At 39.6% G+C, this 19,884-nt stretch overlaps 1 protein-coding gene across 3 annotated transcripts; it reads right to left on the minus strand.

Moving 5' to 3' along the window:
• Positions 1–475: 475 nt before the first annotated feature.
• LOC133165954 (unconventional myosin-VIIa-like) lies at positions 476–19,628 on the minus strand. Of its 3 annotated transcripts, XM_061295885.1 has the most exons (52): positions 16,885–18,077; positions 16,669–16,698; positions 16,439–16,540; positions 15,883–16,035; positions 15,293–15,361; positions 15,100–15,215; positions 14,903–15,030; positions 14,636–14,778; positions 14,359–14,472; positions 14,025–14,178; positions 13,715–13,791; positions 13,499–13,618; positions 13,088–13,230; positions 12,796–13,006; positions 12,589–12,724; positions 12,266–12,432; positions 12,054–12,194; positions 11,741–11,899; positions 11,196–11,288; positions 10,866–10,960; positions 10,597–10,681; positions 10,412–10,513; positions 10,210–10,326; positions 10,016–10,126; positions 9,838–9,948; positions 9,540–9,776; positions 9,238–9,459; positions 9,011–9,166; positions 8,713–8,775; positions 8,514–8,638; positions 8,204–8,330; positions 7,618–7,737; positions 7,327–7,500; positions 6,986–7,213; positions 6,656–6,823; positions 6,364–6,481; positions 4,589–4,715; positions 4,361–4,512; positions 4,104–4,282; positions 3,851–3,960; positions 3,067–3,182; positions 2,798–2,951; positions 2,577–2,732; positions 2,375–2,480; positions 2,147–2,260; positions 1,971–2,058; positions 1,798–1,898; positions 1,529–1,714; positions 1,286–1,402; positions 1,084–1,167; positions 823–942; positions 476–747 (listed from the first exon to the last, which is right to left on the minus strand). In XM_061295885.1, exons 2-52 carry the CDS (start codon positions 16,678–16,680, stop codon positions 655–657), a joined length of 6,600 nt encoding a protein of 2,199 aa, XP_061151869.1. In that variant the 5' UTR covers positions 16,681–16,698; positions 16,885–18,077; the 3' UTR covers positions 476–654. The 3 variants fall into 3 exon arrangements, 1 of the variants encoding a protein (XP_061151869.1); XR_009717679.1 differs by lacking the exons at positions 476–747; positions 823–942; positions 1,084–1,167; ... (5 more) ...; positions 2,375–2,480; positions 16,885–18,077 and adding an exon at positions 19,515–19,628 and having other exon boundaries at positions 2,594–2,732; positions 2,798–3,182; XR_009717678.1 differs by lacking the exons at positions 476–747; positions 823–942; positions 1,084–1,167; ... (6 more) ...; positions 16,669–16,698; positions 16,885–18,077 and adding an exon at positions 19,515–19,614 and having other exon boundaries at positions 2,594–2,732; positions 2,798–3,182.
• Positions 19,629–19,884: the final 256 nt, after the last annotated feature.

The raw sequence follows: 19,884 nt of genomic DNA on the forward strand, positions 1-19,884 counted from the left end.
GTATAAGGAGTAATCTATAAACTGACTCCAGAACTATGTTGCTCTATAATCCACAACAACACACACACTTTTGGATGTCCTCCTAAACTGCAGGCAGGGCATTTCAGGACATTCGGTCTGACATGTCATAAATTGCCTCTAAAACTGCCATTTTCATTAAACGATAGAATATGTGACCACAAAGTTAAGATTCAATATATCAATGTGTCTTAAAAGGATGGACACTGCCAGAGAGTTATAACGTTAATGATGTTGGTAGTTTAGTTTGTAGTGCAGTTTAAACTACTGAAAGATGTTTCTAATATATTGGTAAGCTATGTTATTTAGCTAAATGAAATGGGAAAGATTTGTCATATAAAGTGGTAAGTAGTGAGTCTTAAGTGTTATATAAAATCAATTTAAGCAGTAGCTGTAAACTTAAAAAGTTTTAATAATTCACGCAAATAAATGAGTAATAAAAAAATTGCTTACGATAGACGATTTGAGCCAGACATTTATTGTGTTCATAATTTATGAGCTTGGTCAAACAATACAGGAAAATATTCATATATTCAAAATGACAGTATGAATTGGAATTATGAGAAAGACAAAAGAAAACCTGGAATGTTCTTGCCTTGTTATGAGGTCAAATGAGTTTTTGTTAATCACAGAAGCTCAAGTAAAAATGTGGTTTTTGGATCGGAAGGCCTGCCTTTGCCTTTCATACATCCTGACATACGATCTGAGAAGGTCCTCCATCGTGTGACCCTGAAACATGGTAGACCAGTTATGAGAAATTGAAAAACATGATATTAACATGGCAGAAATTATTGGGATGCTTACCTGCGATGTTTCACAGACAAAGACGTTCCCTCGGACCACGGTGCCGATGGTCATCTGGAAGTAGTCGCCTTTGCTGTGGCACTCTGTGATGCGACTGAATGGATGCATGACCAGCAACTCCTGCGAGGTTCATAATAAGTCATTTTTAATCAAAAAGTGTGGCAATGTAGTAAAACTGCATGTTTAAAAAAAAAAAAAAAAGAAAAAAAAAAAGAAAAAAAAAATTAGCCGGGTCCCACTTGCCAACGCGAATGTGCATACCTTTGACTTTGGGTCGATTAAGCTTACACCTTGTTTGCTGATAGCAATCCAAACTGTACTTGGGTAGCTTGACTCACATGTTTGCTGCAAAAATGGAAATGTCATCATGGAAATGTCATCATGAATCATCTACACAATTTGCATTCACGCTAGAATTGCCTGCAGGCGGGCGACTAATGTGTCTTTCATCCTCACAACTTACTTTAACTTCAAAGAAGGTACAGCCAAAGGTTGGCCAGCTGGCTATGGCTTGCAGGAAGGCAATTTTGCATTCCTCCACTGTGATGCCACTCTGCTTGTTGTAGGATGACATGATGTGCTGCAAGAGCAAGCAAAATGACACGCAATTTATTTTCACTGGGATTTAAAACAGTCAGGTTGAGCATATGCATCCACTTGGGCCCGTCCCCTTTGGAACGCTCCCTTCCCATCCATCCTTAGTTACCTTCTTCCATTCCTCCGGAGATGCACTTTGGATCTGGTCAGCAGGGAGCATGTTTTTCAGCATTTTGGGGATCATGACAAACTGTGACCTGTCAGAATCCACTTTGGCTCTGAAAAGCAGCCCACCAAGGTTGATGATATCCTCTTTGCTGCATTTGTGATACCCCGTGAGGTATTTGGGCATCTCCTTTATGGTGGCATTTGATAAAATGTATAAGTCGAAAATGATTCATTACAACCTGGAGCGCAAGAGAGTGTGAGTTTTGATACCTGCGGGAAATGGAAGGTGAGGTCTGCAACCAAGTCTTTACCTGGCAGCACATTGAACCAGAGCTTCCTCTTAAAAATTAGAGCGTAGGCTAAGTTGACCGCTAAGGAAAAAGTCGATTAGAAACAAGCTAAGATAGACAGAGTCAAAAGAGTGTGTCGTCACAATGCCTTACTTTCTTTCACTTTCTTCCCTTTCTTTGAAATATTAGTCGCCTCTCGTAAACTGTCAAATAAATATTCCTGCTCAGTCAAGCTCAGTATCTGATGTTAGAAGGAAATTACGGAACATTTTAGAAAGCACTTTCTACCACCTTGTCCTTGTTTACCACTTAAGGCTAAACTTGCAAACCTTATTTGTTGTTTTCAAATAGAGGCCGTAGCCATCTGGTGAGGTCAGTTTTAGCTGAGAAGCAATACTGTAGCACAAATCTTGGATTGTGGTCGTCGATGTCACCTCGAATAACTGTAAAAAAAAAAAGAACATTTTGTTTTCTTCTTTCAATTGCCAAGATGGATATGGAATCCATTTGAACGATATAAATTGTATGTTTAAATCCAGAAGAGGTTTAGGACTTACATCGTTTGTGTCATTCGGGAAGTGAATTTTATGGAAAATGTGAGTGCTGTTCTGCTGGATGGCATCGACTTCGACCAGAGGTGGAGGATGTTTCCTGGGTTCCTTACTGAGCATATCAAACATGACGAGACAAAAAGTTCAAAGCTTATATGACAATTTGTGAAAGTGGAAATAACCAAACGTAAATCAAGTGCTGCCCGACCTGCACATGTGCTGGAGCCTCTGGAGACATCCTGCAGCCAGTGGTTCTCTGGGTCGTGACTCCAGGAAGCGCTGAGCGTGTCTCATCAAATCGTGACTGGGAGGAAACAAGCCTGAACACAACCACAACAGCTGCCATCCGCGCTCCATGCTCAACCTGCGGGGAGCAAATATTCATCAATGTGCAGACGCTATTGCAATACAAAGCAAAATACAAACTACCTGTTGTCGTTATTGGTCATTTGTCTCATGATCTGGCAGTAGATCTCATCCTGCAGAAGCTCATGTTGCGTAGCAGGGCCGAAGATCTGGTCAGTCAACTCTAATGGACTGCGAACCTGTTTGATGGGGTAGTCGCCCATGTACTTCAAAATAGGTAGCGACCAACGTCAAGGACTCACTCAGACAGTCATCAGAACAAAATCTGCATTGTTTAACGCCAACGCTGTTATTAAAGCAGATGTTGCAACGACAGTTGTTTATGAGGATATCAGTGAAGGAATTGCAGGCGATGGAGTTCAGCTCAGAGTTGCGGACCAGACTCTTCATGAGTGGCTGCCTCAGCAGTTCTCTTGAACACACCCACAGCCTTTCTTTACCTAGAGGTCTGTAAAAGTGTATGAAAGACATTGATAGAAATATTTTGGGTACTCATAAGAGCTGTTATTTTAAAACAGACAAATGCATTGGAAACACTGCTGTTATAAAAAAAAAATATATATATATATATATATATATATATATATTTAACGCATTGTCAGATTTTTTTCTAATTAAATCCATTTACTCTATAACTGCAAATTTTGGTGATGTCACCACTGATTCTGAGAACTCCTTTACAGTCATGTTGAATGGAGTTGACCAAGTTCTGGAGTTTTTGGGAAAAAAAACCAAACGTGTGACGCCAAGCTGTCCGCAAGAAGTCGACAGTAAAACATGGTGGCCATGTATCATGATACAGGGATGGTGGATCACTTTGAAACAGAAAATCTGAAAAGGTCATTATTGTAAAAATAAAAATGCTGTTTCTGACTATGCATTGTATCAGGTGCTATAAGTTGATCAACTGCAAGCACAAGAAATGCAAAGCAGTTCTTAGAAAGACTGATTATGCAACAGAATATCTATTCAATGATTAACAGGAAAGCCATACAAATTTGCAAAATCAACTGACATCCTTCTTGTGAACGACTGCATTTTAACGTAAATTGCGCATACGTCCAGCAATTGAACAACATTAAGTTAAGTACAGTACTTTAAAAAAAAAAAAATCACCTAAAATGGTCAAGTGCAAACTCTCTTAGAGAGATAGGAGCAACCGTTTCTTCTCTTTGGGGCCCAATTTGTGTCATGGATGATTCCCTCTGATGTGGACTGAGCAGCTCCTGATAGTGTCAATGAAACGAAAATGAAGCTTCATTTGTTGTAGACTACTTTCAATCATTATCAGTAGATATTATCATTTGGAATTTGGCCCAAAAGTTGCAATACTTCTTGGCCAAATAAAACCTTATTTTATATACAGTACCATCATGTCATCAGTGGGTCTGCTGAGTGTTGGAAGAAACTGCAATGCATTCTTATAGACAAGACCACTGATATTTGTCTTCTGATTTGTAGCTTTGACCACATTCTTGTTGGAGGATTTTTTATCATTTTCTACCAACAAGAGGTCTCCTTGTTTACAGACCAAGAATAAGGGATCATCTGTTGGGGTGGGCACAGAGGTAAGCGTTTCTTCATGTTTGTGTCTGTTAGTTTACTAAAAATGCTACAAACTCCTACCTGATTTATTGGAATCCTGCTGGGCGAGTGCAAACACCGATCGAGCTCGTAGTCCACTCAAGTTTTGCTCAACAAGTGCGGCCATGTCATCAGCTTCGCCACACATTAGGACAAATTCACCTCGAATTGTCACTACACTCACCGACTGGTTACTAAAAAGCCCAACATTAAGCGTGTTTTACCAAAAAAGATAATGCTTGTAAGCAAAAAAGCAAATATGAACCATACCTCAACATTCTGACTTCTTTTATCTCCACATAAGGCAACTCAAGGAGTTTCTTGTCTCTTCCATCCATGAAGAAAATGCCATTCCAGTTTACAGCCACAACAAACCTGCTTTTGGGTAAAGTTGGTCCTGTGGACATACAGCGGCGCCTTGACTTACCGTAATTTTCGGACTATAAGTCGCGTTTTTTTTTCATAGTTTGGGTGGGGGGGCGACTTATACAGAGGAGTGATTTATATGTAAATTTTTTCACAAATTATCAAAAAAGAAAAAGTGAAACCGCGATGTAGCAAGGGATTACTGTAATTTGAATTTCAAGTGACATCAGCAGCGCGGCGCGGCAGTTGTTTACATAAAGGACAAAGATTCGATCACGGGATGACACAAATGACGAAGGGCCCCACGTACTACCGGCATCATTAGCGGCTTTGTTTCTAAGTGACACGGAGAATGAAGAGTTTGAAGGATTTAAGGATTTGGAGTGACACAGAAGGTTTGAAAAACTATTGTGGCTTTTACGCACGCCCGGTCCTACTCTACGGAGCTCTCGTTCATCTCCGTGGATGAAAGTCGGGGGCCAGCGCTCGGCCGGGTGGCTGCCCGGGGACGGTGGATGGGGCTCGGACATGGCTTTTACGAACGCCCGGTCCTATTCTATGGAGCTCTCTTCCACTTCCGTGGCTGGAAGTGCCACCTCCGGGGATGGAAGTCCATGCCGCCACACGCCTGGAAGTTTGTTTTGTTAAATAAAGAATAGTTTACCAAACCTACGTCTTTCCTTGTACTTTGGTAACGCTACAATGTAGTTATATGCCAGATTTGTGGAATAACGATGATGCTGACGTCAGGGCGCACGTGCGGCGTTGTTGACAAAAGACGAGGAATTTAATGATTTGGAGTGACACAGATGGTTTGATAATATTATTGCTTATGTAATAGTTATTTGATATATAATTTATTTATCGTTATATGGGCCTGTGGAATATTTTGAAGTGCAGGCGCCGTCAGCGGCGTGCACCCATTGTTGACAAAGGACGATCGATGGATTTAATGAATTGGAGTGACACAAATGGTTTTATAAACGTGTTATTTATGTAATAGTTATTTGAATAACTCTGAATGTTACGTCAGGCCCGTTCTCAGCTCTTTGTTTGTGTTTATGTCACGTTAGCATACCCATCGTTTAGCCTGTTGTTGCTCGTTCATGTCTGTTCTTGGTGTCGAATTTTGTCGAATAAATTCTCCCCAAAATGCGACTTATACGCCGGAGTGACTGATATGTGTTCTTTCACGTTATTGTGCGTTTTATGGCTAATGCGACCTATATTCCGGAGCAACTTTTAGTCCGAAAATTACGGCACTAATTTAATTTGTTAATGTGACCTCACTTACAAGTATAAACATTAGTATCTCAAATCATCATTCCCAATTAAAAATGAATGAAAATGCCATTACGTAATCTGTTGCAGCCCCACGTCGTAATCTTGCTGTGCATACGTTGGCCACCAGGGGCATAATAATACAGGCATACATGAGGAAGAGTTTTCCAATTTAGGAAGCATGAGTATTTTTGTTTTTTCTGTTTGTACAGGATAAACTGCATACCTCTGAGTATTGTTACACTTTCCGTCTACACGTGTTGCTGCACCGTTTGTGTTCAAATACCTGTTGCTTAAAAGGTTATAACACTGCTGCGTTTATATTGTTTGTTAGCTAATTTGCATTGTGTTTTAGCATTAAGATAGCATACTATATAAGTGTGTGCATGTTGACTAACCTGACGTCATTGTAACGTCATAAAACTTGGAGAAGTAGACTGGCCAATCCACTCGAGCACAGTCGACAAGTTCTCCTTTTACAACCTCTTTGCTCATGGTCCCCTTTGTGTAAGCACCCTGTGGAAAAGGGATAGAAAATACTTAAGACTTACACAACAAAATTTATGAAATATGCAGAATGCATCTTATTTATGTTTGTATGTGATGTCTGCACACATACTGATTAGTGTAAGTGAGCACAACATACCTGGCATTAAAGCAGGGACAGGTCATACATTTTGTCCATCTTACCTGCAAGTACACTGAGCTGATGAGTTGGATCCATTTTGCCATGGATTTGCTCTCGATCAGATGTATAGCAATGCAGTCCTCAACCACCCTCTGGACATTCTCTTTGCTGTATATCGAGCCAAACTGGATATAATAGTGCATTGTAGCCAGCTGGATATATTCATCATCCTGAGGGGAGCAATGTTGTTTTAGTGACTACTGTACACAAAGCACCTTTTGGTTTGGGGGTCAGAATATGGAGCATACACAGGAAACAAACCCAAATGTATATTTGTTTGCATACATTTATACTTGTCATATAATGCGCCACTATAATTGACATGTGCTCACCTTCTCACACGTGTACTCTCCTGACTTGATGCCCTGAATGACCTGCTTGTAAATGAGATCGGTGCTGATGGAGTCTTGAGAGCAGTTGTGCCACGGCGTGAACAGCTCTTTGCGGACTGTGAACTGCACAGGGGTGTCCTTCTCATGCTTTCCCTGTCGCCTCATCTCCTGCTCACACTGTGATACAGCGTCCAACACATGTTTCCCGCAGCTGCCCAGAGACCACATCTGGAGTCCAAAGGTCAAAAAGATTAGAGTCCCTCTTAAGGTTGATGTGAGATTTAGCAAAGTCGGGCTTGAATCAAATCCCTCTCCTATTTACCAGAAGGAGTAAAGCTCACTTTGTCAAAAAAACGAATGTAGAGGGAGAATCCATAGGTGTCTCGCATATTAATCTTGTCAGCCACAGCTTGACAGACCTCGGCAGAGGTGGAGGCCGAGTCCAACTGCAAGCTGACATTACTGCCATCTATCAGAGTCACGGTCATTTCTATAGGCTCCAAGGCTTTCACAGCCTGTCAACAGGGGAAAAAGAAAAAGTGAGTATTTTTGTTCATTAATGAAGACTCTTGCCACCACCAAATTTATTTGCAACTCTACAATTAAACAGCTCAAGACAAGACATGATGTACCTGTAATTCCAGCCAACAGGGCAGCTCTTTTCTTTCTCCGTTGGCTTTGATGCGATGCAGACGCTTACTACAATATTCAGCATAACCACTTGGCCCCTTGCGGATAAAGGTCTCCAAATACTGAAATCAGACACAATTAAAGTAATCATTTAAAAAAATAAAAAATAAAGAAAATTCTGACTTTATTCTCCAAATTCTGACTTTAAAGTCAGAAAAGAATTCTGACTTTATTCTGAGAATTCTGACTGGCTTTATTCTGACTTTAAAGTCAGAATTCTGAGAGTAAAGTCAGAATTCCCACCTTCTGACTTTAAAGTCAGAATTCTGAGAAAAAAGTCAGAATCCTGTCTCCCCTCGTTTTTTTTCTTCACTGGCCCTAATCCTCTTGGGAACCTAGTCAAGTGCTTGAATCAAAAATGTACTCATGTTTAGCACACAATTGGGTGTCTTATTGTTTTTATCTTTAAATATGTGACAGAGACACACTATTGTGCCACAAATGTCTTTTGCTATTCTTCCTCAGAATTTAACCATCAGTCGTGGAGTCATTCTATTTGTAGTAGTTTCTAACGTGGCAGAAACAGACCTTGTTAAAGAGGTCTGTCGGGGGAAAGATCCCCAGACAGATGGACAGAAGGACCCATCCTTGCGTACGGCTCGCTCGGTTTTTATTGTTCGTCAGCTGCTTACAGATCTGACAGTAAATCTCATCTCTGTGGGGGAACAAAAAACAGAAGAAAACAAGATAAACAATAGGAAATACATAATAGGAATACATGTAATAATATAATAACTAAACAAATAATGCATAAATAATAATACAAAAAAAAGAATGGATCTACTCCACATCTTGTGTCTTGTTGACTAGCTATTATAAAGATAAGCTGTATTCACACCTTATTCCTTGTTTGGCTAGTGCATATCCAACAATAATGTGCAGTTTTTCCAGAAGGGAAAGTGGCCTGTCCAAAGTAGGACCTTCTCCAATCAAAACCTCCTCATCCTCCGCGAATCTCTCCGGCTGGTTTGTGACAAAATGGGAATTATTCATTTCTAGTCAAAACCATAAATAAGGTTGGGGGTACGCAGACTGACCTCCTCAAGAATAGTCGAGGCCTTCCTGTTTCCGTGCTTTTTCTTGTTCTTCCTTAGTATTTTCTAAAAGATATGGAAATGTCAAGACCAAACTGTAATTTATGCAGTAAAGAGGTCTATTTGTAATACAATAATATCATTTGCTCCTTTTTAGAAATGTATTTTCCAGTCAGAGGCTTTCACATTTAGTCTGAAATATAATTAATTATGCTCAGACTTAAAAGGACATTTTTTGAATTGAACACCCCAGAATTGTTACATTTTCAAAATGAAAGGCTTCCCGTTGTTCCTTTCTTACCTGGTCGAGTCCCACCAAGCTGCTCAGCCTCCTGCCTTGCCTGTTAGGCAGATGGCGAGAAATGCTGAAAGAGGCCTGAGATGTGGCATCCTGAGACCTGGGCTCGGGAATGTCCCCCATGAATCGGAGTATAATCCACCATATGGTCAGACAGGCCTTTGAGGTGGCGGGTGGGAAGGATGATGTCCAAATGAAGCAAACAAAGTGCACATACTTTGACTACTCACCAGCGTGTCACTCTCATCGTCGTGTTGCAGAAGAGGCTTCCTGAGTCTCTGATTTAGGATGTGTGTGTGGCTGGCATCACCCTGGAAGTGAAGAATGCTAAACTTGTAGAATGAATACTCGTCTGTGAGATCTTCAAATTCGTCTTCCTCTTCGTCGAATGATGGAGTCGGTGTTGTTGTGTCTGAGCCTGCAATGCTCATCTCAGACCTGGTCTCTGCTTTCTATAAAATTCAAATAAACACATGTCAGGCTGTATAGTTTTAAACTTGTTTTGCTTAAGTCACTTGACATCTTATCAAACCTCCATTTCCTCTGATTCCAATTCTTCATACTTTGTAATTGTCACAAGAGGTATGGGCATAATATTTCTTTCCTCTTCCACCAAATCTATCGGAGTGACGAACTCAAGCTCCTCATCAGCTTGCTGAGCCTGTATGACGACTTCTTCTAGTCTGCGCTTCAGCTCCTGGGCAATGTCATCTTCAGTCCCATCTTCTTCTGGTGTAAGCGGACCACACAAAAGTGGGTCAGAGAGGCCCTAAATAGAGAATCAAGTATAAAAAAACGTACAATGCTTCTTTCAAAAGGTGCAGCATTACATTAATCCTCATGCTGGCATCTTGTCTGCGCTTCAGCTCCCGGGCAATGTCGTCTTCAGTCCCATCCTCCTCTGGTGTAAGCGGACCACACGGAGGTGGGTCAGAGAGGCCCTAGATGGAGAATCAAATATAAAAAACATACAATGCTTCTTTCTATTTTGAAAAGGTGCAGCATTACCTTAAACCTCATGCTGGCATCTTGTCTGCGCTTCAGCTCCTCGGCAATGTCATCTTCAGTCCCATGCTCCTCTGGTAAAAGCCGACCACATGGAGGTGGATCAGACAGGCCCTAAGTGGAAAATCAAGTATAACTTAAAAATATATATATATATAATAATAAAATCTTTCTATTTTCACAAGGTGCAGCATTACCTTAATCCTCATGCTGGTAAATAATTGTCTTGCCAGGAATCTTCTGGTGTAAGCCTGCAGAAGTATGACTGCTTCTCTCTTATGCTTCCAAGTCTTCCTGGCCCAGTAACCCCGTAGCTGCGCATTGTGTCAGTGATGACTCAGCACTTTATAAATACATTGTTGCTACATACTATGTGCAAGCATCATTTAGACAACATACACGAGTCTGTAAGATGAGTGTTGCTGATCGTTGCCTTCCAAATTGATACTGAAGTTTCCGACCACGGGTTTTTGACACCAGGCGTTCAAAACCTTGTAGGATCTAGAGCAAGAGTGGGAGAAATTTTTGTTACTGCTGGTGCCAAAATAACAGTAGAATGTCAGAGACTATGCTCAAAATCATACCTTTAGTCTTGTTTTGTTTTCCCTGTAAGTTCTCCAGTGTTTTTGCAACACCACAGCCGCCCTCCTCTTCTTTAGAAAAGACTTTCTACAGAGAAGGCAGAGAGCTGTAGCTGTGATTTAACCTCATCGACCATAACGTTTAGGAAAACAAGATTATCATTATTATTATTATTTACATGAAAAAAAGCATTGTTTGTATTTGGTATTATCCAAAATGTCTCAAATGATCTTTTACAGTATATGAGTAATATTTAGAATTAAAATTGCACCTGTCCTTGCATCCCAGCATGAATCGCTGGATCACAAGAGCTTTCCTGCTGAGTTCTTCTTCCCTCAGGCGTTCCAGCACAGCATCATGAGCATCCTGGAGAAAAATAAAACAATTTCCAAAGTCTAAATTTGTCCAGGATATCTCAGCAATAGATTGCCAGGTATTATAAAAATATTTCAAGGAGATTCAGAATAAGTGAAAAGCAGAAATAAAAAATGCCTCAGATACTGGAGACTTTAGTCTGGAGACATTTTTGAAGACTACCAGTGTGAGAAAATACTGTCATTCAAATTATCATATTAAAAACTTGTAAAATTGGTTTCAGAACCTTCAGGAAAATCTTGGTCTTTCCGATTCTCCACTCGTCAGGTGTTTTAAACGCCGTCTGGCAGATGGCGTCACAACAGGCAGCAGCTGTGTTCTTTGGAGAGAACATTTAAATGATGAATACTGACAAGAAGCCGATGCCTCCGTTCATCCGTGGCGAACGTAACATGAAGCAGAAAGAAACATACACTCACTGGCCACTCCATTAGGTAAACTTGCTCAATCGAATTACAGCCAAAACTAAAGAAGCCTTTAAAAATGTAATAATTCCAAGTTTGGATTTGATTTTAAATTGAATGATCAATATGAATATACTGTGAGAGTAGTTTGCAGTTTTGAATCTCAGTACAGGATGATGGAGTGCAGTTTTCTCAACCACTGCAAATAAAAACTACAATGGTCCTTATCAGACGATGTCATTGAAAAATGAGAATTATCATCAGCATTTTTGGGAAGTGGATCTGAGCAGGTGTGCCGAATGAAGGTACATATACTAGCTAAGTGTAAGTTCAAAGCTGATGCCCATCCTCAAAATTGGTGACTAACAGTTTTTGGGTCACACACGGTTGTCTTCAGGAGCACTCTGTAGCGAGTCAAGAATTCCACAAAACTGTGGCGAATGGGATAGCCCAGTTTCCTGATGCGGATGGTGTCCATCATGCCAGAGTATCGCAGCTGACGCATACAAAGTTCTCGGTCGAAGTCCTTTGAGTGGAAAAACAAATTAGCAAATTAGCATTTTAGCAATTAGCATTTTAGTTGGGATTAGTAACTGCAAAATTATTTTTGGAGAAGCAGGTAGTTAAAAAGAAGTTAACTGAAATGTGTTTTGGTACAAAAGAGTAATGTTTCTATGCACCCCAGACTGCTTGTTGTTGTTTGGTTTGAAGCAGCGGATGAAGTACGGTTGGCAGACAGAGAGAGCCTTCATGAGGGCGTCCAGAGATTGCCGGAACTGACCGCTGAGGGTCGGCACTTGCTTGCGGTTGTCCTGAAGGGACTGCACGAACAAAAAGGCGGCACAAATGGGACGATCAACTTTTTCATTCCAAAGCAACGATGCTTCCATACCCGCATAGAATTCTTGGGTGTGATCATAATCCGCTGGTTTTTGGTCAACTTCATTCCATTGATTGAAAGCTCTGGCATGAAAATCTGCTGAAGCAACTTGTTGGTGGACATGTCAACCATCTTGAATATGTCAGAGCTTACAGCGTCTCTATTCTTCTCAAGGAACCCTTAAAAAATAAAAAAATAAAACATATTTTAAGCTAAAATATAATGATAATGTAATGTACATCCATTAATTTTCTACTCTTTGACAAAAATCTTCAAAATAAATCCAGTACTTGTAGTCCTTTCTTTGGTTTTAAATTGGAAATGTGTTTGCCTACCTTTGGAGTCATAAAAAACAATGCCTGCAAAATGGTGAATTCCAAAATCAGTGTCATGTTCACTCTTTGAAGAAATAAAGGTCTTGTTTCCATGATGCTGCTGATTCATTTTGATAAGCATCGTCAGATCTGAGCCCTGTCATGTAAAACACCATCGTAAGTATGACAGTACAGTAAAAGCATCCAGCTGATGCAGTACAAGAGCACCTTTGGAAAATTGCTCTCTTCATCAATCAGCGCTAGAAGGTTACAGGGTTTCCCGGCCAGAAGATCCAGAATCTTCTGATTGTCACCAAAGTTGATGTTATTCCACACAATGTTTTCTTTCAGATATTCCTTCTCCTCCAGCTTGAAGATGTGACCCACAAAGAACTGCTGCAGCTTCTCGTTTGCAAAGTTTATGCACAGCTGTTCAAAACTAGAGAAAGGTGACATTTGTTCAATTCTGCAGGTGAGTTTGATGAAATAATGCTAGAAGTAGTGCTGGAAGTCTTATGACCTGTTGATCTCGAAGTTCTCAAAACCAAATATATCAAGCAGGCCAATTGACAGATAGGATGATTTGGGTTGGTGAGTGATTCTTTTGTGGATGACACCATTGATTTTTCCAACGATCCATATGAAGAGTTTGTTGTAGATTGCCTATGAGACAATACACACACACCACCGTTCAATTAGGTCCGAGTTAATAGTAATGCAAAATGTGAACAAATGAAAGGCAAATAGTTGCTGCTCTTAAATAAAAAAAATTATTATGAGTCAATTTGTTCATCGGGAGGATCATTGACTGCCTGAGGACATTAATCCTGGATGAGAGGCATTGGCTACAAGATGCTACAAGATATGCAACGGTTCTATAAAAAGTCAAAGAGGAAAAAAAAAGATGCGAGTCAGGGTTGGTGGTTCAGACCTTGACAAAGGCGTCTCTACATGCAGATGCCTGCTCACAGTCAAGAGGTTTCGTCACCATCTCTCTATTGGTCATAAAGGAACGATTGGTCAAACTGTTGGCCAGCACACAATTCTCAACCTGTAGGAAACATGCACAAAAAAATTGAAATTAAAACATTTTTTTTTGGTACAATACTTATGTTCACACCTGCAGAGGGTGACAATTTAGACAAACCTCTAGCAGAGATGCTGCAATGCTAAAATGTTCCGAGTTGCTGACGTCGCTGGTTTCCAAGTTATTTTGTGTATTTCCTGCAGAAAACAAAACACAATGAAAACAACTGTAGTTCAATTTACTCAATTGATGGCTAAATTGATCAAGAAATGTGGGCGGGATACATTTGTCAGTCTGTGTACATCACTAGAAGCACTGCTGGGTCAAATTTAGAAGTCAAAGTAATTTGGGATCAAAATGGCACAGAAAATATTTGAATGACATAATCTCATATATTTCGTTGTTGGTCAATTTCTAAAACAGCACTTGCCTTCAAAGAAGACGTTTCCCAGGTGTAATATAGCTGCAAGTAGCTTGAGAATTTCAAAACACTGCTGATCGGAGAAGGTTAGAATTTTCATGGCAGATCGAATACGCCTGAAGTCCTCCGCATCTTGCCTCCCTTCGCATGTGATACACTCGCCCTGTAAAACAGTGTTAGATCTACTTGCAGAACAGTTAACCATGTTCAAATGGAGCTTGCACAATGCCTGTGAAGTTAATCAAGACCCAGACAGGGCAATAAATAAATCCAAATATGATTCTCAATGAATAAGTAATTTTTAAAAATAGACAAAATTATTTTTTTTTTTTCATATTTGTACCTTAGTGAGGAATATGTAATCTTGTGCATTTTTTAGACGCAAACTTTTCCTCTCCTCTGCTGTGATTCCTGCCAGCATGCAATAGAAGATGTGATAGTTTCGCTCCTCCTGGGCCTGAGGTGGAGAAAATAATTAGATGTGTGTACAAAGCGTCACATTATCAGAAGCGATCGTCTTCTGCAGCAACATGTCTTATAGCAGTGAGAGTGCGTTTACAGTCATATCTTAGTGTCCACGAGAGATGAACAGAGATAAGCGGCTTTGTTAGTTGCCTCACCTGATGGCAGACACGAGATTTCTCCAAAAGGTATTGCTCCACGCGTGCGCCTTCAATGACCCCACTCTCCTTGAAGAAGATCTCCAAATATTTTCCAAAACGACTGGAGTTGTCATTCCTGATGGTCTTGGCATTTCCAAAAGCTTGGCAAAGTTTAGATTTCACAGAACAGGTTTTAGAATAGGCCTTTTTTTATTTTTATTTATTTAAATTGTAATAGAATTTATTCATTAAGAATGAGATTCGTCCTATTAAGTATTGTAGTACCTTCCAAGATCGGGTTGGACTCCAAGATCTGTTTTGCAATGTGATGTTCAGAGAGCTCACCGCTGACTGCTGCTAAGTACTGCAAGATCAACTTTGTGCTTTCAGTCTTGCCCGCTCCAGACTCGCCACTTTGAAAGAGAAACAAAGCTTGAAATGATCATTGACCTTGATCCAAAGTGAAATAATACTAATGCAACCTGATGATGCAGCACTGGTTCCTAAGATGGCGTTTCATGTTGAAGTAGCAGGATTCAGCGATGGCAAAGATGTGTGGAGAGAGTTCCCCAAGCTTTTTACCACGGTACAGTTTTACCTGAACGAAAGGAAGAGATGTAATATATGACATTAAAATTCAAAATCAAATTGAATATTAAGGTACTGACAGCTCACCTGGTCATTTGAATATATGGGGAAAACTTGGTATGGGTTCACTGCCACCAGAACCGAGCCTGTGTAAGTCTGGGAAATAAATCAAAAGACCTTAACACATTCAATGATTGTTATTTCTATTTTTTCACATTCTTTTTTTCAGTTAGTGTTGAAATTGGCTTGTGCTGAATTTTAAGTACAATAAAAATACCTACATGCGTTCTAGTTTATGATGGTAAAATAGCTACAATAGAGCGTCCGATATTGGTATCGACCTGGGTTGTGAGTACCGAGAACGTGAAATACAAATGGTATCTGCACCAATAACTGGTATCAATAGTTGCCCATTCCTAATGTTAACCTCGTGAGGGAAAGTCCCAAAGGTGTGCTGCAGGAAATGCACACCTTAAATGCCCTTCCTTATTCAGGAGTCATATCTGTAGCCTAGTATAAGAATTTAAGACCATTCCAGTCAAGATAGCAGAGCTACATTTAAGAGGTAGTGGGAAAATATTCCAAGCTATATAAATATTCCAATCAACTTTATAACTTGTACACCCCCATCCAAAAAATCTTGCTTTGTTCTTCTAAGAAGTACTTTTGTAACTTACATAGATGGTTCCTTGCTTGTGGCGCATCATCAGGTTTCGTAGTAGGCCAGCCTCTGTCATGTCACCCAATTTGATCATGTCATCCACCCCCTCCACTGATGTCGGATGCATGATCTTGAGGGAGGCTTCCTGCTCTGGGGACAAACTGTGTTCCTGGGTAGAAGAAATAGAAAAGGAAGTCAGGGAATGCAGTGGCGCTGTGGACAAACGTACTTTGGAATGGCAACCTGATGTCTTGTCAATTCTTGAGTAGTCGTCGATACTGATAACAAGCATTGATACCAGTATTAATTTTGATACATCAAATTTCCCTCAAAAACAATGACAGCTAATTTTTTAAAAATGCTTAAATTAAATAAGCATGAAACTAATTTTCAATTATTCTACTCTAATTTCTGGTTGTATTGTAACACAGCCACATTAGGGTAGCTGATACTAGTCAACGTGGCGAGTACCGATACCATGACATAATGCTGATATCGGCACCGATACCTGGTATCAATACCCGACCATCTCTCCTCATGTCACAGTTTCAAGTTGATTGAGAATGGTTCACCTTTCCTGCATCATCCACCAATAAACGCCGACCGCTTGGTGTTTCTTTGACCTTAGCTCCGATTGGCACTCCACTGCCCGAGTCCAGCCAAACCCACTCCCCCTGAAAACAACAAGATTCAGACACTGTATCATCAATTCACAATGTAAATTTTGTTTAATTTCTTGGAAAAAAATGATAAAAGTTCAGGTCTTGTAATTAAATAAACTTGACTTGTCTTTCAGCCTCACCTTTCTCAGCATCACCGATTTTCAATGTTCCTAGCATTTAAAACAAACATGATTAATAATCAGCTTGTTTCATTTAAAGAGCAAAGCTTCAACCCAAAACGTATAACAAAATGCAGCCGACAGTTTACAGTACCACTTAAAAATTGATACCCTGAGATAATCAGCAGTTGAGTTCCAATCAGTCTGCTAACACTCACAAAATAAATTAAAATGTACCTTTCAATTCTTGTTAGTTAGTTCTTCATAAAAAAACCTTATTTGAGCCTCCTGCAGAGTTGCTTTCTATGTCCCGGTTGTCCTACTGCGGAGTGGGAGGAAACACTCAGGCAAATAGATTTTATGGCACTTTGACTTTGTACTGACAGGCCCAGAAGGAAGTAGGGTAGAAGGTGGCTGCTTGCAATAGACCTGTCCTATCATTCATTTCATAAAAGGGAGGGGGCTTATAGAACAAGCCAAATTCATTTGATGATCCAAATGAAAACATTTAGGCTTACTGCTTCTATGTGCTGAATTACTGTAGTGCACCCATGTCCGTCAATATTCAAATAAATACTGGCATTTATCTAATCAACTCAAATTTGGAGTCAGTCGTACAAAGCCAGTGGCATCATCACATGCAATTTCTATGTTACTAGAACTTATTAAACAACCTTATGGAATTGTGTATTTACTGGGTTCAAACTGAGTGTTGTAATGAATTTATATGCAGACTTTGGACCCTGGTGACATATGAGGTGTGACTGTCTAGAATCTCTCAGATTGTCAAGGCAATAAAGATGTAAATAGGAGATAAAACTAATCAACAGAGAGGGAATCTACTGTTGTCTTCTGGGAGCATCCATGGGCTGGTTATCAGTGAGGTCATTTCTGTTTGGTAACACCTAGAGATTGATTTTATTTTGTTTTACTGTTGCAGTTAGTTTCCAGAAGCCAATCCGTTGAATGTATACTTCACTACACGCTACTGTTAGGTTAAAGCAAAGCAAATGTTGCTCTTGGGGTTCAAGTGTAGACATGATCAGTTCTTAGCACTACACACAATAGAAAGACAATTGAATTTGACAAAAGATAATCAAAAAATCAAAGCAAAACTACTAATGTAAAATGGCAATTGGCAAACAAAAGAATGAAGGATTTATCACAGCTTGTACAACATAGGTGTGGTCATGATAGCATGAATCATGTTGACGTGTGATACAAAGATTGTTTGCTGCAATGGGAAAAGTTCTCTGTTCTTATTTCTTTATTGCGATTTCTTTTCCTCATGTCATATTTGACAATAAAATAAATATGCATGTTAAAAATGGCTGATGTGAAGGCAGGGTAAGACAACTACAGGACTGTCTCAGAAAATTAGAATATTGTGATAAAGTTCTTCATTTTCTGAAATGCAATAAAAAAAAAAAATGTCATACATTCTGGATTCATTACAAATCAACTGAAATATTGCAAGCCTTTTATTATTTTAATACTGCTGATTATGGCATTTTTGAGTTTTCTTTAGCTGTAAGCCATAATCAGCAATATTAAAATAATAAAAGGCTTGTAATATTTCAGTTGATTTGTAATGAGTCCAGAATATATGACATTTTTGTTTTTTTTAAATGCATTTCAGGAAAAAAAAGAACTTTATCAGAATGTTCACATTTTCTGAGACAGTCCTGTATACTTTGAATACTGGTAAGAATTAAATCAGATAAGACGGTGACATTTCAGAAGAGAGTAATTCCATTTGATCAATATGACACAAATCATAAAAAACAGCTATATGCAAAGTAAACATGTTTGTTTTTTTATCTAATGGTCCCACGCCAAATTGTGAGGGCTCGAGCAGCTAGCGCAGCAACATTGCTTATATTTTTGCAACGAATTATTCTGCTCTATAATTCTTCTTTAATGTTCAGGAAGTGCCTCGACTCCCAATATTTTGATAGCATGGGACCTTCCAAATACCGTAATTTTCCATGTATAATACGCCCCCATGTATAATATGCACCCTAAAAATGGCATGTCGATGCTGGAAAAAAGCCTGTACCCATGTATAATACCGTAATTTTCGGACTATAAGTCGCATCAGCCATAAAACGCCCAAAAAAGTGAAAAAAAAAAACATATATAAGTCGCTCCGGAGTATAAATTGCATTTTGGGGGGCAATTTATTCGACAAAATCCAACACCAAGAACAGTCATGAACGAGCAACAACAGGCTAAACGATAGGTATGCTAACGTGACATAAACACAAACTAAGAGCTGAGAACGACCCTGACATAAAATTCAGAGTTATTCAAAAAACTATTACATAAATAACACGTTAATAAAACCATCTGTGTCACTCCAATTCATTAAATCCATCAATCGTCCTTTGTCAACAATGCTTGCGCGCCGCTGACGGCTCTTGCACTTCAAAATATTCCACAGGCCCATATAACGATACATAAATTATCAGGGCTGTGGACTCGGTCGGATTTTTGCACCGAGTCCGAGTCCGGCCTCTTGACCACGAGTCCGAGTGTCCATTTTTTCTGTTAATTCATGTGACTGGTTAGTCTTTATTCAAGGCTAATTTTTATCAAAATCTAAATAATTACAACAGTTTTGTGATGGCTTTGTCTTTATTAAACATATAAACGAATACAATAAGCAGATACTTTCAAGTTTTAATCATGAATTACACCATTATAGCTCAGACATTTATCTAAACGCAAATAATTAGTGACGACCCCACAACTATCGAAACACATCAATGATATAAGCTGGGTGACATAATCGTCCTTGACATTGGTACATAATGTAAACATTAGCCTAAGTGCAACTCAACGTGGCCGCATTGATCGTAACTTACGCTCCGTCTCCCCTCCAAATCTAGAGGCAAACATTGTTCTCTCGCTGCTCCCGGATTCTTCCATCTTGGCTGCGCCCGGGGCATTGTGGGTCTTGTACGTGCATGCACGCAGGCAACAACTAAATTTGTCTTCATAACAAGCAAGCAGGGCTGTGGACAGTATTCCTACACGCATTCTCAACAGCATAATGAAAATAAAATTGAAAGTATTTTTTTTATTGTCGGACTCGTGGACTCGGTCAAAATCAGCACAGAGTCCGAGTCCAAAAATTACCGAGTCCGACCGAGTCCGAGTCCACAGCCCTGTAAATTATATATCAAATAACTACTATACAAGCAATAATGTTATCAAACCATCTGTGCACTCTAA

This window comes from Syngnathus typhle, linkage group LG13 (genome assembly GCF_033458585.1).
Source record: "Syngnathus typhle isolate RoL2023-S1 ecotype Sweden linkage group LG13, RoL_Styp_1.0, whole genome shotgun sequence".
Taxonomy (NCBI): Eukaryota; Metazoa; Chordata; class Actinopteri; order Syngnathiformes; family Syngnathidae; genus Syngnathus; species Syngnathus typhle.